The 27,776-nt window shown below is 45.8% G+C and overlaps 1 protein-coding gene and 1 long non-coding RNA gene across 5 annotated transcripts in view; one reads left to right on the top strand and one right to left on the bottom strand.

Moving 5' to 3' along the window:
• The window catches only part of FRMD4B (FERM domain containing 4B), a 366,145-nt gene that overhangs the window by 196,253 nt on the left and 142,116 nt on the right, over nt 1-27,776 (bottom strand). For 2 of the 4 annotated variants that reach the window (XM_089305911.1, XM_002713308.6), the window contains exon 1: nt 10,609-11,163. The exons of the other annotated variants lie outside the window; for them this stretch is intronic. In XM_089305911.1, coding sequence (XP_089162037.1) covers nt 10,609-10,770 — 162 coding nt within the window. In that variant the 5' untranslated portion in view covers nt 10,771-11,163. Of the gene's footprint in view, nt 1-10,608; nt 11,164-27,776 lie in introns of those variants that run through there. 4 annotated transcript variants of the gene reach the window in all.
• LOC149124309 (uncharacterized) lies at nt 14,870-26,521 on the top strand. The gene is made up of 3 exons (XR_016214653.1): nt 14,870-15,118; nt 24,693-24,893; nt 25,433-26,521. It is a non-coding gene; the product is annotated as an uncharacterized LOC149124309 (long non-coding RNA).

Raw genomic sequence — 27,776 nt, 5'->3', positions numbered from 1 at the left:
TATTGGCACCGGCTGTGGCCGTAGCCTCTAATGAGCAGGCATGTTGTAGGAGACGCTGTGATGTGCTGCCTTGATGCACTGCCCCAGCTGTTGTGCAAACTGGGAGAGGGAAGCTCTCAGCCCCGCCTGGGAACTGCTCTCCCTTAAAAAGCAGGCTGCCTTCTCCAAGGTCACCTTCGCTTTTCAAGGGTGACCCACTTCCAAGGATGGACTGACAGTTGTGGGAAGACCCATTCCTCTTGTTTCAACTTGGGACAACTCTCAACTTCAGAGCCACTGTGAGGTCAGCTGTGGCCCTTGGTGAGGCCGCCTTTGCTCAATCTCATTAAAAAAAATTTTTTTTAATATACAAAAAGCAGAGAGAGAGAGAGAGAGCACAAGCGCGCAGGAACATGCACAAGAGAGTTCCCACAGACAGGTTCACTCCCCAAAGCCAGGATTTGAGAGCTCCACCTGGATCACCCACGTGGGTGGCAGAAACCCAGTCACTTGAGACATCACTGCTGCCTCCCAGGGTCTGCAATTATCAGGAAGCTGAAGTCAGGAGCCACAGCTGGGAAATGAACTCAGATACTCTGAGATGAGACACATGGGTCTTAACCGCTAGGCCAAATGCCTCTTCCCTTAATCCTTCTTTCCATTCTTCTGTGCAGGTGTTGAACCACAGAGGGTTCACTAACAAACTTGCTGCTTGTTAGTCTCCATTTCAGAATCGGCATTCACGCTGTTCCCCACGCTGTCTCTCAGTAGGCAGAGTTGCTTTCCTTGGCCCCTGGTAGAGTGGGTCACATGACCAGTTCTGACCAGTGACGTGTGAGACATGACACGAGTCACTTGGAGGTCAAACCCATAATTGCCAGTGCCACACTCTAAAGATGGCAACTGGAGGTGTTCAGTGTGTCTGACTGTGGGTCTGAGAGACAGTGACGCGCAGCACTCCCAGACAACCTGTGTTTGGATAGGCAGAATGAACAGAAGACCAAACTTTTCCTGCTGCAAGCCACTGGAATCCTGAACCTGAATGCCATCAATCGGGGCTCCCCGTGCCTCCCTGCCTCCAGCACACCATCCTCCCCTGCACCTGTCAGCCACACTGCTAAAGCAGCAGTTCTACCTCAACCTTTCCCCTCCCCGCAGAGTTCTGAAGAAAAGTATTGTAATCTAAAAGCACAAGTCATTCAAGTTCAGGAGTTATTTTCCAACAAAATCTCTGTTCCTCCCTTCAACTCATCAGGTTTTTATTTTGTTTTAAAATGTTTTAAAATTTACTTAAATGAAAGAGAGACATCCACTGATTCACTCCCCAAATGGCCACGATGGCTGGGGCTGGGACATGCTGAAGCCAGGACTCAGGAACTCCACACAGGTGTCCCACATGGGTGGCAAGGGCCCAAGCACTTGGGCCATCTTCTGCTGCCTGCTCAGGCACATTAGCAGGGAGCTGGATCAGAAGCAAAGCAGCCAGAATCTGAATCAGCACTCATCTGGGATCAAGTTTTTAACAAACCCTTCATAGTAACCCCAAAAGTCATGCTGTTTGGAGTGGTGTTGTGGCACAGGGAGTTAAGCTGCCACCCGTGATGCAGGCATCCCATATCAGAGCAGTGGTTCCAGTCCAGGTTGATCCAGCTCCCTGATAACATACCTGGGAAAGCAGAGGAAGATGGCCCAAGAGCTTGGGGCCCTGACACTCACGTGGGAGATTCAGATGGGGTTCAGGGCTCATGGCTTCACTTGGCCCAGCTCCATCCTTTGCAGCTGTTTAGGGAGTGAACCAGATAGTAGAACTAACTCTCTCTCTTCATCTCCCTCTCTGTCTACCTTTCTTCAACTACTTTAGGCTTACTTGTCCTTCCAAGAATAGCCTCAGGGGCCGGTGCTGTGGCGTAGCAGGTTAAGACTCCACCTGTGTTGTCATCATCCCATATGGGCATTGATTCGAGTCCCGTCTGCTCTGCTTCCAATCCAGCTCTTTGCTAATGGCCTGGGAGGGCAATGGAGGATACTCCAAGTGCTTGTGCCCTTGCACCTGCCTTGAAGATCTGGAAGAAGCTCCTGGCTTCGGATGGGCCCAGCTCCGGCCATTGTGGCCATCTGGGGAGTGAGCCAGCAGATGGAAGATCTCTCTGTCTCCCTCTCTCTCTCTGTAACTCTGCCTCTCAAATAAATAAATGCATCTTAACAAAAAATAGCCTCAGAATCACCTCCTCCAGGAAGTGCCCTTGGCTCTCCTCCCTTCCTTCTCTGATTTAGACACCCTGCCCTCTTCACCTGAAAGGGGAAAGTGCTTCGTAGAGCTTGATTTTCTCAACTGCCTCCCCTAGCTGACAGCACCAGGGGTCTTCCACACGTGCAGGGGAAATGCGCACTACGAAACACCTAGGCCTGGACCTCAGGTCCATTTCTCATGAACTTCTTGCAGCGCCCTCATGTATTTCTTGAGGGCAGGAAAAACTTTGGACTTTGTGTTGCAAACCTCTTGGCACAGGACCTGGAACAGGGTGAGCACTTGGTAATTATTTTAGGTATGACTGAATGAACACATGGAAGAATGAGTCCGTCACTCCAGCCCTCGTTTTCCATTGAAGGACCAAGTCCAGGTAAACTGAGCGCTCAGCCTTCGTTTTCCTTGTGACTAGGTTTTCATTGACGGAATTTTTCCACATTCCTTCCACTGCTATTTTTCTATGATAGAATTCTGGGCTTTTCTTCCTCCAACATTCTCTCCCCAGAATTTTACTTTCTTTCCTATTCCACAGATTGGCAAACGTTTTCTTTAAAAGTCCAGATGGTAAATATTTTCAGTTTTGTGGGCAATGCAGTCTTAGTATCAACAACTCAGTTCTAAGTAACTGAGTCATAACTACTCCATTCTGCTGCTGTAGTGTGAAAGCAGCTGAGGATAATGTGTAAGTGAATAAGTGTGGCTGTGTGATGATGAAAGTTTACAGAAACGGGAGGCAGGCCAGATTCCACCTGCGGGCCCTCATTGCTGCTCCCCCACACTGCTCCTGGTCTATGTCACTCAGAGGACTATGGAGAGTACAGGGATATGAGAGTACTTCAAAGAGTTCTTGAAAATTGCCATTAAAAGATACAGCTTATTTTAGTGCGATTTTTTTTTTGAAATCCATGCATACTAGGGGTCTTTAAAAAGTTCATGGAAAATGAACTTTTTAAAATTTTTCATAATATTATGGAAAACTGTCCATGGACTTCAAAATTTTTCTGCCACCAAAAATCTTTAAATCATTTTCCATGAAGTTTTGAGGGATCCTCACATGTTATCTGAAATGTACATAGGTCATTGACTGCTTAATGGGAAATTGCCTTTTTGGAGACCTGGCCTTTGCCAACCAATAAGGTGAGATACAAAGTTCAGGTGTAGCAGATGATGGAACATCAGAGTCTTGGATAGAGACAGATGATCCCAGAGACTCTAGGTATGAGATGATGGTGGCTTCCTAGATCTTACATACGGGCTTAATTAAAAGAAGATATGGGGGCAGGCGTTTGGCTTAGTTGTTAAGATACCAGCTAGGGCAAGTGTTCGGCACAGAGGTTAAGACATCACTTGGGATATAAGAGTGCCTGGGTTTGAGTCCTGGCTCTGCTTCCAATTCCAGCTTCTTCCTAATGCACACCTTGGGAGGAAGCAGGTGATGGCTCAAGTACCTGGATCCCTGCTGGGTTGAGTTCCTGGCTCTTGGCTTAAGGCTGATCCAGCTCTGGCTGTTGTGGGCATTTGGGGCATGAACCAGCAGATGGTTAGAACTTTCTGTCTCCCTCCCTTGCTCTCTACTAAGTAATTTTTTAAAAAGAGGACATGAATCTGCTGAAGAGAACAGGATAAAAACACCCAAGGTCCATACCCTACACACATCTGTGGGAACTACTACGGCTTCTCTACGTGTAAAGATGGGTTAGTTTCCAGAGAACTAGTCTCACTTATAAAAGTGATTGTAATGCCCTTAGCAGCCATTTATCAAGTACCTCCTCTGAATTCCATGTTAAGTCCTTTACACATCATACATCATACATTTATCGAGCATTTGCTTGTGCTGGGTGCACTGCTATTAAATACAGTATCTCATGAACTTCTCACCCTATCCCTCAATATAGCTGCTACTGTTCTCCCATCTTACCCAGGAGGAAACCATGCTCAGAGAGGGGAAGTAATTTGCTCAAGGTCAAATGTGCTGAACTTGAGCCTGCAGACTCTGGGTGTTCTGTACTGTACGCTACGCTCAGTGCCAGCTGCCTGTCTCAGGGTCTTTGGGTCCCTTCACTCTCCCAGATTTTCGTTCAAGTTGCTTTTTCTTGAAGGCAATGACTCCATTCATGGTTTGTAAGAAATTCCACCTTTGGGACACTGGAAGAAGAGGAAAACCCAATCCTAAATGCAGAGTTTTGTTAGAACATGTCACATTGAATAAAAAAGCAAACGGTGTTGATCGGTTTTCAACAACATTCTCCCACCGTTTTCCACCTCAGTTGTTTGTTAAATCTCATTAATGGTTATAATGCAACCCATCCAGGCAAGATATCAGCAGGACAGATAGATGGCTGATGAATCAGCTTCTAAAATTTGGCTCAAATTGAAGGTGAACACCCACGTCTGCTACTTGAACCTGATTCAAGCCGTTGCTCCTAAGTGTTGTCTCAGCCTGCTTTTGATTTACTCATGTTACTACAGGAATGCCTTATAGCTGGTATTTTAATTATTCACGGTTTGTTGGCAAATTAAGTCACTTGCCTCTCCAATATCTAGAAGTGGAGGAAGTGTTCAATTCCAAAGAAATTATGCTTTCCTGGCTTTGCTAGCCAGACAATGCCATTGCCAAATACCTTATGAATAGGTGTGAGATCTTATTTCACTTATGGTTTATGAATAAACTAAACCCTACCAGGGCACGGCCAGGGAGTTCATGTAATGGATCTCTCCTGCCCCACCCTTTCTTCTCTCCAGAGTGACCGAGCTTTGGATTTCCTTACAAACAACGCTACTCAGACCAGAAGCAAGAAAAATGACACCTTTTTTATCAATAGGATGATTATCATGTGGGTTTACTAAAATATGTCACTCATCAGTGTGTTTCCAGCTCACATGCAAGAAAGCTGGGCAGTACACCACAATATTCATCCTTATAGTTCAGAATTCATAATTATGGGATAGAACTACAGGGGTTCTAACAATGAACCCCACACTTTTAGCTCAAATTACTGTGGCAAAAATATTCAGAGGGGCTGGTGCTGAGGTGTAGTAGGATAAGCCTCTGCCCACAGCGCCAGTACCCCATATGGGTGCCGGTTTGAGTCCCTGCTGCTCCACTTCAGACCCAGCTCCCTGCTAATGGCCTGGGAAAGCAGAAGATGGCCCAAGTACTTGGGCTCCTGCTACCCATGTGGGAGGCCCGGAAGAGGCTCCTGGCTCCTGGCTCCTGGCTTTGGATTGGCCCAGCTCTGGCCACTGAGGCCACTTGGGGAGTAAAACAGCAGATGGAAGATCTCTTTCTTTCTCTCTCTGTAACTCTGTCTTTCAAATAAATAAATAAATCTTTAAAAAAAAATCACAAAGGGGATGTGCATTAATCTTCATGCTTACTTTGAAAAACAACTATTTTTATTGAAAGAGTGCTAGGGATGTGCATTTAGCTAGGGGTTATGATGCCAAATGAGATGTCATGTTCCATACTGGAGTATCTGAGACTGACACCTGACTCCAGCTCCTGACTGCAGCTCCTTGCTAATGCAGACCTTGGGAGACAGTGGTGATGACTTAGGAAACTAGGTTCCTATCACCCACAGGGGAGACTGGGATTGCATTTCTGGCTCCCAGCTTTGGCCTTGGCCCAACACAGGATTCTGCGGGCACTTGGGGAGTGAAACAGTGAATAGGAGCTCTCACTGTCTCTCCTCCTAACTTATCCCTGCCACCTGCTGCCTCTCAAATAAACAAATTTTAAAAATTAAACAGTGCTGGACTAAAGATTCTAATGATGCAGTGAGTATCACTGGCTGCATTCAACCAAGTATTTTACTCTTCCTTACTGTTGCGCAGATATGTGGTCTGGGGGGCTCAACCTTGATCCTGGCTTTAGAAACGGGTCCTTTCCCCCACTTGCCTGAGCCAATCAGGATAATCCAGTGTTTCTCAACCTTTTTGTTCATGATCACTCCATTAATAAGGCTTTTTAGGGGGCCGGCACTGTGGCACAGTGGGTTAAAAGCGCTGGCCTGAAGCACCAGCATCCCATAAGGGTGCTGGTTCATGTCCTGGCTGCTCCTCTTCTGATCCAGCTCTCTGCTATGGCCTGGGAAAGCAGCAGAAGATGGCCTAAGTCTTTGGGCCCCTGCACCCACATGGGAGACCTGGAGGAGCTCCTGGCTCCTGGCTTCGGATTGGCTCAGCTCCAGCCATTGCGGCCCTCTGGGGAGTGAACTGGCCCTCTGGGGAATGAACCACTGGATGGAAGACCCCTCTCTCTGTCTCTACCTCTCTCTGTAACTCTTTCAAATAAATAAAATAAATTTAAAAAAAGAAGCCTTTTTAGACAATTTTTTGCCTGCTGCTCAGCCGCCTCTCCCAAGTTTTAATGCCACATGTACACAATATAGGTGTTTATGTAATCTATGGCTATTGGTGCTTTAGATATAAAAGGAATAAACTTCTTTTGCCACACTCCCACCAAAAAGATTTTATCCATCTGGGGTCACCACTCCCATTAATACTGCATTAACTGCAGCCTCATTCCCTATGCTAAGCAGCACATGGTATTAGGGTGGCCTCCGAATGCCCATTGAGAACTTTTTGATAGCTGGTGGACACCAGATCTTTTACTTCCTTCTAGATGGGCTGACACGTGAATCTAAGGCCTGAAACAGCTGTAATTTTCTGCTATCAGGAGGGAAGAAACCAAGCGAGGATGAAGGCATCACATGAACCAGGGCTGAAAGGATTACAGGGAATCAGCACTGTGCCCTCAAAGTCATCCCTGAAGTTCACTGCAACATTTAACTTCTCAGTGGTGTCCAATGTCACTTCTTTTTAGCCTGTAGGCTGGTTTGAGTTAGGGTTCCTACCGCAACAAGAGAAATCCTAGCTGTCAAAACAGGGAACAATTATCCAGTGCTTCCTAAGCTCGAGGCAGTGTGCTAAATATCGTATATGTCAATGAACCCCCTTATCAACCTCTGTGATTGGTATAACTCATTGTAAAAATGGATCTGTGGGGCCAGTGCTGTAGCATAGTAAGTAAAACCACTGCCTGCAATGCCAGCATCCAGTATGGGCACCTGTTCGAGTCCCAGCTGCTCCCCTTCCAATCCAGCTCCCTACTAATGTTTCTGGGAAAGCAGCAGAAGATGGTTCAAGTGCTTGGGTCCCTGCACCCACATGGAAGAACTGCAAGAAGCTTTTGGTTCCTGGCTTCGGATGGGCCCAGCTCTGCCAGTTGCGGCCATTTGGGGAGTGAGCCAGCAGATGGACGATCTCTCTCTAATTCTACCTTTCAAATGAATAAATCTTTAAGAAGAAATAGATCCATGATTATTTTTAAAATTTACTGCATGTCAGTGAAATGGACATCTTTTCATTTGATTATTATGTATAGCCCTTGCCTATATTCCTGCTGAATTATGGTAAGAAAGAAAGATAGATAGATTTGAATTCAGAAAAAAAATATTACCTTTCAGGCTGTAAACTCTTTTGAGACAGGGAATATATAATATCCTTTAAATTATCTCCACAAATACTTTGAAAGCTAGTTGTTTAATGTAATAATTGGATTCAGACATTATAACATCTTCCATACTCCGGCACTGTGGCATAGTGGCTAAAGCTGCCACCTGCAGTGCTGGCATCCCATATGGGCACTGGTTCAAGTCCCGGCTACCCCTTTTCTGATCCAGCTCTCTGCTATGGCCGAGGAAAGCAGAAGATGGCCCAAGTCTTTGGGCCCCTGCACCCACATGGGAGACCCGGAAGAAGCTCCTGGCTCCTGGCTTCGGATCAGCACAGCTCTGGCCATTGCAGCCAATTGGTGAGTAAACCAGCAGATGGAAAACTTCTCCTTCTGCCTCTGCCTCTCTCTAACTCTGCCTTTCAAAAAGTGAATAAATCTTAAGAAAACAAAAGATTAAAAAAAAACTCATGAAATAAAAGGAAATAGAAATTTAAAAAGTGCTGAAACTGAAACACAGTAAGATTTACTTCCCTTCGGTCATCCGTAGACAGAGGCTAGATTCGCTGCTTTGTCTATTTAACCTAGACCCTAAGACATTAATCACTTTGTTTTACTGCCTTTCAGTTCTATACAGTTAAGTCACTACTTTCTTGCTCAATATTTGAAAAACATTAAGAAAACGATCTCGGGCTGGTGTTGTGGTGCAGTAGGTTAAACTGCTGCTTGCAATGCAGGCATCCCATATTGAAGTGCTGGTTTCAGTCCTGGCTGTTGTGCTTCCAATCCAGCATCCTGCTAATGTGCCTGAAAAGCAGTGGAAGACGGCTCAAGTACCTGGGTCTCTGCCATTCATGTAGAAAAGCAGGACAGAGCTCCTGGCTCCTGGGCCCTGCCCTGGCTGTTGTGGACATTTGCAGAGTGATTCAGTGGATGGAAATTTTCTCTCTCTCTCTGACTCTTCCCCTCTTGTTCTGCCTTTCAAATGAATAAATAAATCTTAAAAAAAAAAAAAAAAACTTTCCTTGCAAACACATAGCCTGTGAAATTAAGAATACTATGGTTCTCCTAAGGCTAAAAATATTTTCTAAAACCTTATTTCTCTGAAGACTTGGGAATCTTAAACTCAGAGATCATTTTCTTCTACTTATAAGCCAATACTCAAAAAGCCATCACTATTTTAGAAATTCTTCATTTTCATTAGGAGAGGATATTGGCTCAGACACTACCCACACAGAAGAAAAAATATATATGTCCTGTAGTAGCTCAAATTGCTGTTGTGCTTTAGAAGAACTACTGGTCAACCTCATGCAGAAGCCACGAGGTTGCACATTTCTGGAACCCACACTTAGGAATTGGTCAGTAACCATATTAGAGAGAAACCACAAATCCCGAATCCTTGGGGACAGAGGTGTAGAGCTTGGCTTCCACATTTGCCATCTCTTTCTGAAAGTTTCTAAAACATTAAAAAGAGAAAACAAAACTATACAAGGAGCATTGGTCCTGTTGAACAAACTGACCAGGGATTTCTCCCGAGACAGGAAAAAGACAGAAAGACAGACACACCTCTCCTGGCCTTGGGGAGCTGTGTCATGTGGCCGCACGGGTTACATCCACAGTTGCCCGATACTCTCTCCAACCCCCATGTGCTTCTGGATTCCGTTTCGAAATGGCTGAGATCGCCAGACACGTTATACAAAGCAGGGGCCGTCAGAGCGCAGCTTCAAACGGTCCTCACCTTGAAGCAAGGATGACAACACACTGATTGTTCAGACTTCCATACTCTAACCCTAGGTGCTAGCCTTTCCTTTGTGCCTGATTGATGGAGGCCTGACTTGTCAAAGCCAGGTGCTTAATCACACACACGAGACACCATCTAATGAGATATAAATTCCAGCTGTATTGGGAATAGGGTCAGGAATGAGCGGGGGAATCCATGAACTACAATGAAGCCATTATCTATATCACTGTAAAGAAAATGCGATACTGTATCAGATTCCTATAGTAAACTCCGGGTACAATCTTCCTAGCTTAACAATGTAGATTTTTATTTTTTAAGCCTCAAAGATATTATTAACAATCAAAGCCCAGGACTTCTAAACCTATAAATTACTGTTAAAAAAAAAAAAAAAGAAAAAGAAAAGAAAGAAAGAAACAAGGCAAGCTGCAGTCCCAGACCAGATGAACAACCTCCTGGTTGAACAAAAGTCGCTGCATATTTTGCCTGCAGGATGGGACCCCGCAGGGAAATAAAGAGGCTGTGTGGTATGATGGGCAGTGGATCCACACGCAAGCATTCCAGCACTCAGCAGGGCCACCCTGCCCGTCCCTGGCCTGCCACCCTCCTGCAAAGTGCTCACAATTTGCTGTCCCTCCTTCCAAACAGCCAGGAGACACAGAATCAGCTTTTCCTGGCTCTGCCTTGCAAGTCAGGGCTGCCTGATGGAAAACTAAAATGAAATGACACATCCACTGAGGGCCCCTCTGACAGTCAACAGGGGGGCGAACCCTGGCTCCCGAAATGGCCGCCTTCACCCCCAGGGAAATTAAAAAAAAAAAAAAGAAGAAGCAGCAGCAGCAATCCTGGGAAAGTAAGAAGTCACTCCCGGCAGACCCTGTGCCACGAAGCTGCAGGGTCTTGAGGCAAACAACCGTCAGTGCACCGCGCTGTATTAATGCCCGCAAAAGCGGGGACTCGCTCGCAGTGCCCCCCCAAGCCCCATTGGAAATATTCACAAGCGTTGTCAGGCAACAGTTACTCCCGAGTTGCTGAGCATCCGATCCCAAGGCCACGCAGCCCGCTAGGAGTTTGAACAGAGCGAGGTAGCGAGGGGAGAGAGAATAAAAATCATACAGGTGGAACCCGCTACCCCGGGAGCACCGGGCATCCTGCAAGGCCCTGGCGCCCCCGCGCGCCCCGGCTCACCTGGTACACGTCCCGCAGCCCGCACCACGTCCGCAGCACCTGGTGGCAAGCCCGCAGCCTCTCCGTGTACCATCTCCGCAGCGTGGACACCGTCAAGTTCCACACGAAGCGGCTGCCGCTGAACAGCAAGTCCTCCACTCCACACATGAACACCGAAGCCATGCCTCCTCTTTCCCTCCGATCCCGGGGGTCCCCGGCTCCCGCAGCTGCAGTCCCGGCCCCTGCGGCCCCGCTGCCCGGGGGCTCCCGACTCTGGCGTCTGCTGACAGCCGGGGGTCAAGCCTGCCACCGAACTCGTCTGTCACCACCGTGCGTCCTGAGCAGGCTCCGGCTGCATGCCCCGGGATTGGGCGCCCGCCAGCCAACGGCTGCGGCGGGCACACAGAAGCCCAGTGTCCACCCCGCCCGCCCGCAGCGCCGAGCCGAGAGAGCCGAGCCAGCTGCGCTAAGCTCCGCCAGGCGAGCCCTCGGTGCTCCCGGGGCTCGGGAAGCCCTGTCCGGTGAGGACTCCCCCTGGCGCTCTCCGAGGGTGCGGGGCAGACAGGGACGCCGAGCAACTCTTTGTAGGCAAGGAGGGCAGCCGCATTTCAGCGCGCTGGGCTTGCACGTCCTGCGCGTGCACACACACACACACACACACAGAACCCCAGGGGTCTCCTAAGCCGGCCTGGGGAACACCTTACATTACACTATAGGGTCTCGGTTTGGCATCTTGCTCTGTCCACACTGATAAACATCTCTGAGGAAGCCACAGATGCGGAAAGGAGGGGGAAAAAAACCCAAAGCATCCCTCTGAACCCTAATCCTAGGGGAACAGCCCTGAGGGTTTCCTTGGTTCTGCTGGAGCCAGGGGAGACGCCAGTTCTCAGAACAACAGGGCGCCTGTAGCTCCAGAACCTGCTTTGGCTCCTAACTTGAGGGTCTCTGAGAAGTCGACCACTTTGTCCTGGTGGCCAGCTGGAGGGAGGGTCCGTTCCCAGCGGGATGCCGCTAATTCCAATGCAGCAGTCCGTTCAGGACTAAAAACAAAGGGCTCTTGCCCCTTAGCAAGCAGCTTCCAGTTATTTGCTGGGAAAGCCTACAAGAGAATCCTTCGTTTGTTTCTGGGAAATTCAGCCTCTGGATGTGTCTAGCTGCTGGCACAACCTGCAGGAATAGTTTATTCACACACACACACACACACACACACACACAATAAACAACGAACAAAAAACCACTCAGGAAGTCACCAGATAATTGATTGTTTTTTTAAGTTCTCCCTCAGGAGCTGATAGTGCCTAAAGCAGTTGGAAAAGGGAGCTGGAGGGGTCCCACATACCCCGAGTCTCTTCTCCTTCAGAACGTTTGGAATTTGCAGCCCAAACGACACTGTAACAGGTGTCTCAAAGCAAAGGCTCTGCAGTAAACTTCAGAATGGAGTCTTTTCCTGCCCCAACCTGTAGCACAACTGTCTGTATTTTACTGGCGGTTTCACACCCAGTTGTTATCTTTGCCATGGGGAGGCAGAAAGGTAAGGCGGCAAAGCCTCTCTCCTGTTCTCCTGATCCAGTTCAGGAGCCTTGGAGAAGATTATCGCCAAGCGAATCGGCTTTATTTCAGGTTTCAAATGTGCCTTTTGAATCTTAAAGCAGGTGAAACTCAAGTCTCCAAAAGATGAAGAACACACAATCTGTCCTCAAAGTGCCTGTTGTTTTCAAAGTGCCTGTAATCAGAATACTTTGCAATGACGTTTCTTTTGGATTAGTTAATAGGGCACAAGACCATAGCCAAGATTTGCAAACCTTTCTTCACAGTCCATCTACACTAGGTGCACATCAGTGTTCGTATTTTGACAGATAATGGTCACGGTGTTTACACAGAGTGAATATATGAGATTTTACTAAATCAAAAAAATAATTAAGAATAGTGTAAAAAAGAAATATGCTGTTAGAACACTACTGAACTTCAAAAACAGCCAGTGGATGATGGCAGTACATTTTTTAAAAAGATTTATTTATTGGGGCTAGTGCTGTGGAGTAGTAGGCTAAGCCTTCACCTCCAGTTTGTTCATGATCCAGCTGCTCCTCTTCCAATCCAGCTCTATGCTAATGGCCTGGCAAAGCAGCGGAAGACGGCCCAAGTGCTTGGGCCCTTGCACTCTCGTGGGAGACCCAGAAGAAGTTCCTGTCTCATGGCTTCGGATCGACCCAGCTCCAGCTGTTGCAGCCATTTGGGGAGTGAACCAGTGAAAAGAAGACTTTTCTCTCTATATGTCTGTAACTCTGCCTCTCAAATAAATAATTTTTTAAAAAAGATTTATTTATTTATTTGTTTTGTTTGAAAGGTGAAGTGAAAGAGAAAGAGAGACAGAAATAGAGCTCTTCCATTCACTGGTTCACTCTCCAAATTGTCGCAATGGCTAGGATTGGACCAGGTTTAATTTAGGAGTCAAGAAGTCTATTTGGATCTCCCACATGTGTGTCAGGGGCCCAAGTCCTTGGGCAATTATTTGCCTGCCTTCTCAGGTACATGAGCGGGCAGCTGGATTGGAAGCAGAGCCAACAGGATTCAACAGGTGCTCTGATATGGGATGCTGATATCACAAGTGGCAACTTAGCAGCTTAACCCACTGCACCACAACATCGGCTCCCTACATTTACTTATTTATTTTTAACGGCTGCTGTTATGTTCTCGGAAATGTCAGGCACTCAAGGGAAAACCAGAATAACATCTCCAACAGGTCAATTATCTGTGTCTCATGACACCAGCCTCCAGGAAAAGGCACTCTGGAAGCACCTTTGCTGTGAGCTCTATGTGCACGAGGGCTAATGTCGGGGGCCAACCCAACCTCAGGTGTTTTCATTAATGGTTTCCAGTCAGTGCTCACACTATCTTTTAGAAGATGGGGTATAGCAGAAGGTGGGCTCTCAAAGTGAGGTCCCTGATTGGTGATATTGGCATCATGTGGGAATCTGCTAAAGATGCAAGTTCTCAGGCCATTGTAGAATCAAACTGTGGGGGTCAGCGATGTGGGTTCTTGCCCAGTGCTACAGGATGGGAAGTAGGAACTCTGTCTCCTAAGAGAGACTTGCCTGATTTCAAATCCCTGCTCCTCACTACCTGTGGGACCTGGAATAAGCTCCTAACACCAGCAAAATCTCAATGCCCTCATGTACAAGATGGGGCTAGGATCAGAATCTGCTCCCTGGGCTCTGGGGAAGATTAGATAGAACATTCATGGCAAGTGTGTAGCATCAGTGCTGGCCAGAGTAAGCAGTCAAAGAAAACCAACCCCCATCACCACCCAAAGCGGGAATAATTCCAACTTTTGTATTTCCATCAAAGGGTATAAGTAAAAATGTAGCTTATAAATTTTAGTGAATTATCTCTTTCTTCTTGTTGGAGTTGAAAGTTAGTGGCAACTCATTTTTCTTTTCCTGTTTTTAAAATTTATTTATTTATTTGAAAAGCAGAGATACAGAGAGAAAAAGAAAGAGTGAGAAAGATCTTCCATCCACTGATTCACTCCCCAAATGGCTGCAGTGGCTGGGGCTGGGCCAGGTCAAAGCTAGGAGTCAGGAGATTTTTCCAGGTCTCCCACCAGGGTTCAGGGGCCCAAGGATTTGGGCCATCTTTCACTGCTTTCCCAGGTGCATTAGCAGGGGGCTGGATCAGAAGTGGAACAGCTGGGACTGGAACCGATGCCTATATGGGATGATGGCGCTGCAGGTGGAGGCTTAACCTTCTACACCTGTAACTCATTTTCAGGGAATAGTTCTGCTGCTATCTTTCAACTTCTAAAAACTTCTCACCACAGCCACACTTTGCTGTAGACTCAGCAAATCCCTATGCACTCAAAGCTAGAGGCCCAAAGGGAGAAGACACCTTGTTCCCTCCAACATAAACATGAACACTTAATCTTGCTCCTCTCCTGCAGAACGTTAAGTTGGAAGTTCGAGGTTGAGTGGGATTTTACAGAAAAGGGAGTATAAATCCCTCTACTCCAGGGGCTGACAGTGAGTGGTAGCTCATCTCAGATGGGTAGCAGTGAAGAAATGAGTGGCCCAAGTGTGGTGTCAGCCTCAAAATGCACCTGCCACTTGGGACAAACCAAACCCTAGACACACACCTCAAAGCTGGGCTTTCCGTGGAAAGAGAGCTAAATCAAACCAGCTACTAAACTGCCTTGATGTTTCTTTTTTTTTTTTTTTTAATTTAAGAAAATTTTCTTCCTCCTCAGCTCAAAGTTCCCTGCAACACACTGTAATTTCCTGCAGTTCTCCCCAGAGTCTCACGAAGATGCTTCAGGTGACAGCATTACTCACACGCCTTGGGAGTTCTGCTGTGGATGTAGCAGAGAAATTGGCCTTATCCCCAGGGCTCCCCTTGGTGCTCCTTTGAGCAATCAGCAGGAAGAAGAGCACAATGCCAGGAAGGCCTCACAAACTGCCAGCCCCTGTTTCTACAAAGGAGAGCAAATTAGTAATACAGCAGCTTCCAATGGTTCTCTCTGCCTCTGCAACGAGTCCATGTATGTATTTGTTTTTTTCTTTTAATATGTATTTGAGGGTGGGGGGAGACTTACCTGCTGGTTCACCTCCACCCCCATCCACCTGCCCAATGCTGCCAACAGTCTGGGTCAGGCTCAAGCTGGGAGCCTAAAATTCATTGCAGGCCTTCCACGTGGAAAGTAAGGTACCAACCACTTAAACCATCACTACTGCCTCCCCAGGGTATGCATTAGCAGGAAGCTGGAATTAGGAGCAGAGCTGAGACTCAAACCCAAGCATTCCAGTATGGGATGTGGGTGTCCCAACCAACAATTTAATTGTTAAGCCAAACCCTGCCCCTGTGGACATATTTCAGCGGTACTCTACATTTCTGAAGAACCATTGTGGCCAAATTCTAGAGACCACATGCATTGGGCATAGGGCTCAGGGCAGATGAAAATAAGATTCAATTCAAGGTTCTCAACCAGGGGAAATTTTGCATCCTCACCCCACCGCATGCTTGGGTGATTTGGCAATGTCTGGAGATGCTGTCAGTTGGCACAGTTCGGGGGTGCTCCCGGAGAGGCCAGAGCCACTGCTAAACCTCCTACAAGTCCCAGAATGGCCTCTGAGAAGAGAGGACTCTCCTGCCAAAGTGTCACATGGAGGTGAAAGAACTCCAGTGTAGTTAAACGCAACTCTTCCTCTCACATGACTTCCCTTGCGAGGGAACCTTCTTCCCTCTTGCAGTTTTCTCTCCAGAAGGCAGACTGGGCAAGAAAAAAAAAACAGTCACTCTGCTATAGTTTCCACACACTCATGAAGTAGAAAGAGCCTAAAGCATTTTGAGAAAGAACTGGAATGCCATTTCCTATTGTTTTCAGTTAACTTCTTTGATATTTATTATAAAGAGAGGAATAATTTTCACCCTATGCTATTTATATTTTTATACTTTATTTCTGAGTTTAGTCTTTTATTTAAATTGGAGGTTCTTTAGTAGAGGTGAAGCTTTTCTTTGGCAGACTCTGAGAGGCAATGGGGATGGCTCAAGTAATTGGGTCCCTGCCACCCACATGGGAGACCTGGATGGAGCTCCAGGCTCCCAGCTTTGGCCTGGCCCAGCCCCAACTGGGGCAAGCATTTGGAAAGTAAACCAGTGGATGGGAGATCTTCCTCTGTCTCTCTCTGTCTCTGTCTCTCTGACTTTTGAATACCAAATAAATAAATAAATCTTACAACAACAACAACAACAAACACACTCTCTCCTGCACAGATCCCAAGGTGGAATGTGACGATGTCTCTCTGGGGCCAGGGCCCTGCTGTACCAGTGTCTCACTGCACACGTGACAGGATATTACCACTTCTGGTTCTCTCTCCTCTGTCAGACTGTGGGTTCTGCCAGGAGCCTCTGTCATGTGACGAGGAGATGGGGTTGGCTGGGATGGTTCCCCCTCATGCAGGAGTATCCCATGCATTGGAAGGTGTTGAGTCACCCTGAACTCAGCCCATCAAATACCTAGAGTGTCTCCCCCAGCACACACTGACAGCAACAGCATAAAGCCACTGCACACCTTTCTGTATGCCCCCAGGAGGGGTGGTAGCAAGCCTGATTCAGAAACCACCAGTAGAAGCTGGGAAATGGTCTTATTCATATTTGTCTCCCAGGGGCAGGCAATCTATCAGTGCTCACTGAACTGACCGATGAATGACTGTTTGTCTCAACAGTGAACACTGAAAGTAGTTCATCCATTCCCCAAACACAAACTCTCGTTCATTAAAAACTCACGCGTTGAGTTTGTGCTGTGCATTGGGCAAGGAACCGAGCACTTACAATATACTGAGCCAACACAGAGACGATCTCTGTCTGAGGCAGGAGTGGGGGAGGTCAGACGTCTGAGCAAGTATCGTAGAGGGGCAGGTGCTGCCAGGGAGTGATAAGGGAGACTCGTGATATAGGATGCAGGGGGCAAGGGATGCCTCCCTGAGGATGTGCCATTTAAGCTGAGACCTGAAGGCTGAGTATGAGGACAGCAAGGTGACAGTGGACAGGGAGACACGAGGACTAAGGCCCTGTGGCCAGAAGGATCTCACATTGATAGAACTTAGGGGGAAAGGGGCAGGATGGGATTCTCGAGGGGTGCTGGGGCCAAGGAAGCCCAGCAGGGAGGCAGCTGCAGAGGTCTAGGGATATGAAGAAAGGGCCTGGGGCGGTGCTACATAACCGGGTAGTGTAGTAGTGTACTGTTTCCCAGCCCGCAGACCACTCAGCCTTAACACAGAGGTTGGTGGGCAAAGGTGTGCCCCAGAGCAGGCATCTCTGGCAGCTGCCCGACTGGGAGTGAGTGGCACGTTCCTCACGCAGGGCTCTTCTCCAAACACCTCACCCCCAGGAGGAGGCAGCAGGACTTGGTGGCAGACAGGCTCTGTTTCAATTCCACTTGAGCCGGAGGCCAGGTGCTCCTGCTCCTCCTTCCTCTCCTCTTCCCCTGTGGAGCATCCTTCAGTCTTGGCCTCCAGCAGGTTGAGATGGGAGGTGGCACACGGAGGCCGCAGAACCCTGAAGCAGAGGGAGCTGGCTCTGCCACCCATAATGCAAGGCTGACCACTGGGCTGCTTCAGTTCCGCAGCTGCTAGTGCAACTATCATCAGCCTTCTGGCATCACCAAGGGCTGAGCACACTACAGACTAAGTAATAGTCGGGACGAAGGCATCCACTCAGCTTCTGTTCTTTGGCAATCACAAGGCACAACGTCCTCATCTTCCTGGAAAACCTCTCTGTTACTTGATCACATCATATTCCCCTTGCTAAAGACAAGAGGAGGGAAGCTAACCGGACTGCATGAAGGAGTACAAGAGGGAGCCACACAGTGTGGACTCTGCATAGTGCCCATCTTCACGACTTCACCCACTGAGCGGCTGCTAGAGATTCCTGCCAGGTCAAGCTTCAGACGTCACCATCTATATGGAAAAGCACTGGAAGAAGATGCATGGTGTTCCAAGGAGGTCCATGCAGAGACCAGGGAACGGGCTGACCTGCTTCTTTAAAAGGAAATCGTATCAATCTTGTGACTTTGCTATATTCAGTTGATTCTCACAATATTTCCCCAAGGTCAAGTGACAGAAGTTATTTTGAGTCCATTTCATGGATAAAGAAGTTGAAACACAGAAAAGGTGGGTGATTGCCAAAATAATCCTAAACAGTGGTAAAAGCCCTTTATACAATACAGCTGCTAAGTTTTTCAGTCTTTCACTGTAAACAAGAGACAAAAGGACATATTTCTTTTGTACTTATAAGTTGTAATTTGCTTTGGTTGCCTTTTTTTTTTTTTTTTTTTTTTTTGACAGATAGAGATAGACAGTGAGAGAGAGAGAGAGAGAAAGGTCTTCCTTCCTTTGGTTCACCCCCCATATGGCCACTATGGCCGGCGCTGCGCTGATCTGAAGCCAGGAGTCAGGTGCTTCTCCTGGTCTCCCATGCAGATGCAGGCGCCCAAGGACTTGGGCCATCCTCCACTGCCTTCTGGGCCACAGCAGAGAGCTGGACTGGAAGAGGAGCAACCGGGACAGAATCCAGTGCCCATATGGGATGCCGGCGCTGCAGGCAGAGGATTAGCCAAGTGAGCTATGGTGCCGGCCCCAAATTTGCATATTAAAACTTAAAAATATTTTCTTAGTTCCGACTGCTATATATCAAAAGTTCTACAGACTAGGCATCTTGAATAACACAATTTTTTTTTCTCACAGGTGTGAGGGCTGGGAAATCCAAGATCAAGGTGGCAGCCAATTTGGCTTCTGGTGGTGAGGGCTCTTCCTGGCTTGCAGAAGGCTGTCTCTTCACTGCGTCTTCACGTGGAGGGGGCCCTCTGGTCTGTTCATTACTCTAAAGAGCTCCACACTCACAAGTTCATCCAAATCAATCACCTCCCCAAAGTCCCACCTCCAAATACCACCACATTGGGAGGGTACAAACATTCAGTCCATAGGAAGTATGGAAGGTTCTAGGACTTATTTTATTATTGCAGGAAATAAGGGTGACAAAAAGTCCCCCCTTAAGAATAAAACAAGAAGGGGCTGGTGCTGTGGCATTGTGGGTTAAACTGCTAGCTGTGGCCTGGCATCCCATATGGGCAATGGTTCAAGTCCCAGCTGCTGAACCTCTGATTCAGCTCCCTGTTATTGCACCTGGGAAAGCAGAAGAGAATGGCTCAAGAGTTTGGACCCCTGAACCCACGTTGGAGACCCAGAAGAAGCTCCTGGCTTCCTGCTTTGGATGGGCCCAGCTCCAGCCATTGCAGCCATTTGGGGAGTGAACCAGCAGATGGAAGATCTCTCTCTCTTTCTTTCTCTCTCTCTTTATAACTCTGCCTTTCAAATAATAAATACATAAATCTTCAAAAATGTTTAAAAATAATACAAGAATGAAAAGAAAAAGAAAATCTATGATGAAAAGTAACAATTGGAGAGAGTAGAGATAATAAGAGAGTGATAACTTGAAACCCAATGGCTTTTCACGTGTATATAATGAATGGCAGAAGGAAAGAAAGATACATGCAAAATCTTGACTCTCCAAAGACCAACCATACTATATAGGAGCAGGTGATTGTGGTAAAATGAAAAGCGGAAATCAGCTAAGATCCATGCTTGCAAAGAATTACAGACTCTCAAGGCCAGGTATTCTCTGGCCATCAAGCAAATATGGGAAATAGGTTATAAAAATAGACCATTTTCCCATTATCACTAAAAATACAGAACAATTTGAGAGGATTATTGCTAGGAATTTCAACTATTTGGCCCTTAGCAGCAAGAGCAAGAGGAAAGCAGAGTCTAATATCCCCCAAAAAAGGGACATAAAAGCACTTCTTGTATCTTGCTATCCTAAAATAAACTTTAGGGTTGACAGTAGAGGCACAGTGTTCCCAACTACAAAATAGATCCCATACAAGCAGAAAAGCAGCAAAAAGCAGCACGCTACTGTCCTCAATGGCTGTGGCTATTTTATAAAGCGGGGAAAACGGCTGTATATGCTTTAAACCAAGTGTTCAGGGGGCTCCAGGTGTTATTTGAGAAGAAAGAAGAGAGGAACCGCATGACCTGGACTTCAGTCCATAATGGAGAAAGAAAAGATGAATTTCTCTTCTGTAGGTGCTACTACCCAGGGAATTTAAGGTAGATACCCTCACTCTCAAAGACTTCATTATTATCTCAGTCACTATATGTTTATCTGAGGGTACTTCAAAAAGTTCCTGGAAAATAAAATGAAAAGATAAGTTAATTCTGGTGAAATCCAGAGTTTTCTAATATGCATTTCCATGAACTGTTTTGAAGACTCCTCACAGGAATAGATTTCATCATTATAAACTTATCTTTTCATTCCATTTGCCAAAAATTTAGAATGAAAATTGTATTTTGGTGAATAATGTTGGTTGTTCAATAGCTATCTTCCTTTTTTTCTTTTTCTTTTTTAAAAAGATTTATTTATTTTTATGAAAGTCAGAGTTACACACACACACACACAGGGACAGAGACAGAGAGAGAGAGAGGGAGAGAGAGATCTTCCATTGGCTGGTGCACTCTCCAGATGGCAGCAATGGCCTGACTGAAGCCAGGAGCCAGGAACTCCATCCAGGTCTTCCAGGAGCATTAGCAGGGAGCTGGATTGGAAGTGAAACAGCTGGGACTTGAATGAGCACCCATATGAGATGCTGGTACCACAGCAGTGGCTTTACCCACTGTGCCACAGCACTGGCTCCAATCTTCCCCTTTTTCAGAGAATCTGATTTTGTAGGTGGCTATGATGATCTCAGCAGCAAGACATAAAGTGAAGCTTCTAAAGTATTCTGGGAAAGATGCCCCTCTTTGAAAAGATAAAATAATACAAGAGTTTTGCCAGCACATGGAATCCTCAACACCATCACATATTAGGAAATGCAAATCAAAACTACAATGATGTGGTTCACAACCACTAGAATGGCTATAACAAAGACAGATAATAATAAATGTTGGCAAAGATGCTGAGAAATGAAAACCCTCATATCTGCTGGTGGGAATGTAAAATGGTGCTAGCTGCTGTGGAAAAGATTGAGATTCCTCAAAAAGATAAATAGGATTATCATATGATCCAATAATTCCATTGCTAGGCATATATCCTAAAGAATTAAATTAGATGTTTAAAAAAACATATACACAAACATTCATGGCAGTTCTATTCCTAATAGCCCACAGGTGGAAACAATCCACATGTTTACCAACTGATGAATAGATTTTTTTCAAAAAGATTTTATTTACTTATTTGTGAGGCAGAGTTAGAGAGAGGGAAAGACAGAGAGAAAGGTTTTCTGTGCATTGCTTCACTCCCCAAATGGCCGCAACAGCCAGGGCTGGCCGATCTGAAGCCAAAAGCTTTATCCAGGTTTCCCACGTGGGTGCAGGGGCCCAAGCACCTGGGGCATCTTCCACCGCTTTCCCAGGCCATAAGCAGAGAGCTGGATAGGAAGAGGAGAAACCAGGACATAAATTGAAGCCCATAAGAAATGCTGGTGCCACTGCTGGAGGCTTAACTTACTACACCACAGCGCTGGCCCCATGAATAGAGTCTAAAATAGCTGTGTAATGGAATATCATTCAGCAAGGAAAAGAAATGAGGAATGTACCTAAGAGAATTGAAACCATGTTCACACAAACTCTTGGACCTAAATGCTTACAGCAAGATTGCTAAATAGCCAAAAACAGAAGCCACACAAATGTCCACCACCTAATGAGTGAATATACAGAATATGGCATATCTATGCAATGCACTATTATTCAACCATTAAAAAGAATAAAACACTGGTAGATTGTTAGATAAAAAGGAGTGAAGTATACCATATGTTAGAACACACATGAATCTTGAAAACAATAAGAAAAAGAAGCCAATCTAAAAGGCCACATATCCGTAGGGACAGAAAATAACCCAGTGGTTCCAGGGAAGCTGAGATGAAGTGAATGGGGAGTGATTTCTAATGGGTATGCAGTTTCTTTCTAGGGGAATGAAAATGATCTGGATTTAGTGGTTATAGCTGCGCAAGCCTATGAATATTCTAGAAACCACTGAATTATACACCTCAAAAGGATTAATTTTATGGCATGTGAATAAAAGTGATCAACAGTAAATGAATAACCAATCATTTAAAAATAGGTAACTTTTAAAAAAGGAATTAAATCCATGCTATGGCATAGATGAATCTCATAAATACTATGCTAAGTGAAGTAAGTCAACCAAAAAGTTCCATGTATTACATTGTTTCATTGATATAAAGCATCTAGATTGGGCAAATCTATACTGGCAGAAGGGAGATCAGTAGTTGCACAGGGCTGAAGCAGTGTGGAGGGAGGATGGGAAAATGGAAAAGTTACTGCTAATGAACTTATTTTTCAGACAATGAAAATGTTCTAGAGTTAGATTCCAGCGATGGCTGCACAACTGCATAACTATGCAGAAAGCCGGTGCCAGCATTGTGGTGTAGTGGGGTAAACCATTGTCTGCAAAGCCAATGTCTCATATGAGCGCCGACTCAAGTCCTGTATTCTCCACTTCCAATCCAGCTACCTGTTAATGAACCTGGAAAGGTAGTGGAAGATAGGCCAAGTGCTTGGGCCTCTGCCATCCATATGAGAGACCAGGATGGAGTGCTGGGCTCCTGGCTTCTGAGTGGCCCAGCCCCAAGCCATTGCCACCATTTGGGGAGTGAACCAGTAGATGGAAGATCTCTCTAACTGCTTTTCAAATAAATAAATAAATATTTCAAAAAATATGCAGAAAGCTGATGAATTGTATATTTTGAACAGGTGAAGTTTATGGCACATCAACTATATCTTTGTAAAGCTGTTACCCCTCAAAAAAGGAAAAAGCATAGAACACCTCTTACCTTGTACCTAAGTTTGTTAGATATTCTACAACAAGCATATAGTACTTAAATCTGCAGAAAAAGGTATCCAAATTTCTCTTGATTTGGGAAAAATGCCCATTGTATAAAACAAAATAAAAATGAAAGTAGAATAAATTTACTGTACATGAACTCAACTGTGAAACTGAGTGCATGTATCTAGGGAAAAAAATCCTGGAGGAAAATATACTAGCTTCTGAGATGGACTCACTGGATGATTTTTATTTATTTTACTGCAGGGGCTTTCTTCTCCTGGTTTTTGATATCAGCACATACTACCTTTTAATTTCCAACTTTGTAATGTAACCATTCAATCATACAAAAGGCTGAATACTGTCAATGAAATGCAAGCCTCCTCACTTCCTTGTTCCCCAGCTCCTCATTTCAAGGGTTGCCCTGTAAGACTGTTCAGACCATTCACTGCACAACAGCACCTGGCTGAGGCAGCGAGTGGGGGCTGGAATCTTCCTGGGCTCAGCAAGGGCATCCATAACTCATGTCAAAACCCATACAACCACATGGCAGCCCTTCCTTCTCCCCTTCCCAAAGGAACTACAACTGTATTGAATTTCTTGTTTATCCTTCCAGAAACAGTCTATGTTATGTAAACAGACATCTCATACTGTGTGTATTAAGAAGTTATTTTAAAAGAGTAAAAAAAAGGGAGGGGCATTGCAATACTAGCAAAGGGGAATACAAGATAATCAGATTCAAGTATTGCTAGAGAAGTCTTCAAGGCAGCATAGTAACACTGGATTTAAAGGAAGAAGAAAACATCTGCAGCAAGTAAGTCCTAGGTGAAGAATTCTAGGAACAGTGATGATTGGATAGTTTCCACCTTAGCAGACCCTAATGCACTTGGATTGCTTCAGCGGTAGATGACATTGGCTGGATCTGCTGCCAAGGGGGTCAATGTGAGATGCCCCATGCACCATGCTTCCCACAGCTTACAAGAGTAGGGAGGGGTGGTGGTGCTCCAGCTTCCGCTGTGGAAAAGATTACGATTTGAACCTGCTGAGACACTCAGAGTGGGTCTCCCCACGTGAAGCCTGGTATTTCCATTTTATTCACTCTAGTGTCTTTCAAAACATGGAGAATTGCTTCAACAGGCAATCCCCGGGCACCTGATGAACATGTACTCTCACACCCCAGTATCCATTCAATCTGGGCTCAAGTGTTGACACGTTCCAGGTAAACAATGGCTACATCAGCAAACGAGTCAGATTGTGAGGTTAGAGGGTTTTTCTGTCACTTGGAATAATTTGCTAAGTTTATTGTCTGTGTTTCTGTTCCATGTTTTTCCTCAGCACAGAAAGCCATACTGCTCTTCTTTTGGGTTCCTACCTTTATTTATTTATTTGTTTATTATTTATTTGAAAGTCAGAGTTACACACTGACAAGAGAAGGAGAAAGAGAGAGAGAGAGAGAGAGGTCTCCCATTTGCTGGTTCACTCTCCAGCTAGCTACAATGGTCAGAGCTGTGCCGACCCGAAGCCAGGAACCAGGAGCCTCCTCTGGGTCTCCCACTGCTTTCCTAGCCTATAGCAGAGAGCTGGATTGGAAGTGGAACAGCCGGATCTCGAACCGGCACCCATATGGGATGCTGGAACCGCAGGCAGTAGCTTTACCTGCTGTGCCACAGCACCGGCCTCAGGGTTCCTACCCTTTTGACTTGATCTTTTCATGTCTGCAGAACACTCTTCAACCCGACTTCATTCAACAAACTTCCAATCATCCTTCAAGGCTGAGCTTTAATGTGGATTTCCCCAAAGCAGATGAGCACCTGATCATGGTATTTGAACGTCCCCTGTCATAACACCCATCACACTTAGAAAACGGCCTCATTTCAGCACCAGACCAAGGGCTCCATGCTATCACTAGCGCTTGGTTCACAGTAAGTAGGCAATAAATCTGTTAATCGAGTAGAGGGAAATGTAAAAGCTATCCAGAACCCTACAAAAGGAAAAACTTTCCTCATAAAAAAAAATGGGTGAATAGCCGGCGCCGTGGCTCAATAGGCTAATCCTCCACCTTGCGGCGCCGGCACACCGGGTTCTAGTCCCGGTTGGGGCGCCGGATTCTGTCCCGGTTGCCCCTCTTCCAGGCCAGCTCTCTGCTATGGCCAGGGAGTGCAGTGGAGGATGGCCCAGGTGCTTGGGCCCTGCACCCCATGGGAGACCAGGAAAAGCACCTGGCTCCTGGCTCCTGCCAGGATCAGCGCGGTGCGCCGGCTGCAGCGGCGGCCATTGGAGGGTGAACCAGCGGCAAAGGAAGACCTTTCTCTCTCTGTCTCTCTCTCTCACTGTCCACTCTGCCTGTCAAAAATAAAAAAAAATAAAAAAAAATAAAAAAAAAAAAAATGGGTGAAATTTAAGAGGAAGCTTAGAATTGATTGAGAGCCAAGTATAATAAAACTTGGAATCTATTCTTTAGGTCTGGAAGCATTTTCCAAAGGAAGAAGCCTGGAGAAACCCAAGGCTGATACTGAATTAGGACCAATTGCTGGATGAAAAAGAAGAAAAGAAAAAGAAAACAACAGTGGGATAAGATTGAAGCCCCGGAAGGCGATCAGAGATGGTTGAAGCGTGAGATACTGCTAACATGAACGGGACACCCTGTGCTCAGAAGGATGGTAGGCCAGGTCTCGGGATCCGAGCCATCTTAATCTTAAATTGACCTGAGGTCAATTTAATAGGTCTTGACAGTAGTGGCAAGGATTATCTGAGATATATTTGTTCCTCCTAAGTGGTTTAGTTCTCTAAGTCGCCTTTCCACGGTGCTTTGGGACATTCAGAAGCTAGCTCTGTTTCTATAACAGGTTATGCCAGGAGCAGGATAAGACAACATGAACTCATTTGCCTTGCGGATTTGTTCCCTCTTTCTATTTCTAAAGCAGAATTCTTAAGTCTGTTATCTGATTAACTACAGGGGTGCAGAGAATGTCAACAACTGCTAGCATTCTTTACTTCCATTTTGAATACTATTTTCCACACCCACAACTATAGGGTTTTAGAGAGGAGACAAAATTACAATAAATAGTTTAAGATACTCAGCATGGAAATAAACAAAATGCAAACATATTTACATGACAAAGCACAGCTATATAAACATCAGATTATGTTGAGGTCAGAGAAGAATTTTAAAAGCCCACCATCATTGAAATGTGTTTGTGTGAACAGACTTTCCTGATTAATTTAAATTTCCTTTTATAACAATGGAAAGAGAGACAGGACCACTACAACTATTCCAGCCAAATAAACTGTGGGACAAAGGGGGATGGAATGTGTACCATCAGGGGCCAGGTGATGTCCCCAAGCAGTTTTGGCAATCAGAAACTAAATTTATCTATTTTATCAAATGGTTTCTATGGATTTTGTATTCAAATGTATCTTTGATTTTGTCTAAAAGTACAATAAATACAACTGTTATTCCAAAGATGTTCCATGCTTATTTTTGGTTTCACTTAATCTCTTGAAACATCTCTCAATATCCTGATGCAGAGAGCAAAATGCATTTTAGTATAAGAAGTATGGTGGTGGGTACTGCAGGTTAAGCCACCACCTGCAACGCCAGCATCCTGTATGGGTGCCAGTTCACGTCCCAGCTGCTCCACTTTATCCAGTTCCCTGCTAATGGCCCATCCACATGGGAGACCCGGATGTGCTAGCTCATCCCCAAAAAGGCCACAAGCCCCGGGCTGGGCCAGGTCAAAGCAGGGGCCTGACACTCCATCTGGGTCTCTCTCATGGGTGGCAGGGGCCCAAGCACTCGAACCATCTTCTGCTGCTTTCCCAGGCCAGTAGCAGGGAGCTGGATCCGAAGTGCAGCAGCCAGGACACTAACTGGCACCCATGTAGGATGCTGGCATCACAGACAGCAGTTTTACCTCCCATACTACAATGCCAGCCACTTCTTTTAATGTTTCACTTTTAAAGATTTATTTACTTAAAAGGTAGAGTTAGAGAGAGAGAGAGTGAGAGAACGAGTGAGGTCTTCCATTTGCTGGTTCACAGACCCGAGAAGCTGCAGTGGCTGGGGTTGGGCCAGGCCAAAGCCAGGAGCCAGGAACTACATCTCAGTCTCCCATGTTGTTGGTGGGGGCCCAAGCACTTGGGCCATCTTCCACTGCTTTCCAAGGTGTTTTAGCAGGAAGCTGGATCAGAAATGGAGCAGCAGGGTCTTGAACTGGTACTCAGATATGGGATGCTGGGGTCACAAGTAGGAGCTTATCCCACTGTGCCACAATGCCAGCCCCCACAGCATTTCTCTTTCAAAAACTTTTAAATAAACTGACACATGTTATCCCTACCTATTTATTGGGTACAGCATGATAAACTAATACATGTAATCTATATAATCTATGACAAACTAATACATGTGACCACATTTCCACTGCCTCAAATATTTATTATTTCTCTGTGTTGGGAAGCTGCAGCCTTGTCCTTTCCAGTTATTTGGAAGTATATCATAAATTATTATAGACTATAATTATCCTCTGTGCTATGTACAGAAGAAGTGACTCCTACAGTCTGTAGTCCTCCTAACTATATTTTGCTATCCATTATGTAACCTGTCCCCATCCCTCTTTCCCCCTTTCTAGTCTCTAGTGTCCATTATTCCACTCTTCTTTTATGAGATCAATTGTTTCAGCTTCCACAAATGAGGAAGAATATGTGGCTTTTATCTTTCTGTGACTGACTTATTCCATCTAACATAAAATCCTTTAGTCCTACCCACAATGCCACAAGTGACAGGATTCCATTCCTTTTCATGGTTG

Source organism: Oryctolagus cuniculus, chromosome 10 (assembly GCF_051225735.1).
Source record: "Oryctolagus cuniculus isolate XC-2025 breed Fujian yellow rabbit chromosome 10, ASM5122573v1, whole genome shotgun sequence".
NCBI classification, from domain to species: domain Eukaryota; kingdom Metazoa; phylum Chordata; class Mammalia; order Lagomorpha; family Leporidae; genus Oryctolagus; species Oryctolagus cuniculus.
The sequence above is the reverse complement of the archived record's forward strand: the minus strand, read 5'-3'. Positions and strand labels throughout refer to the sequence as shown.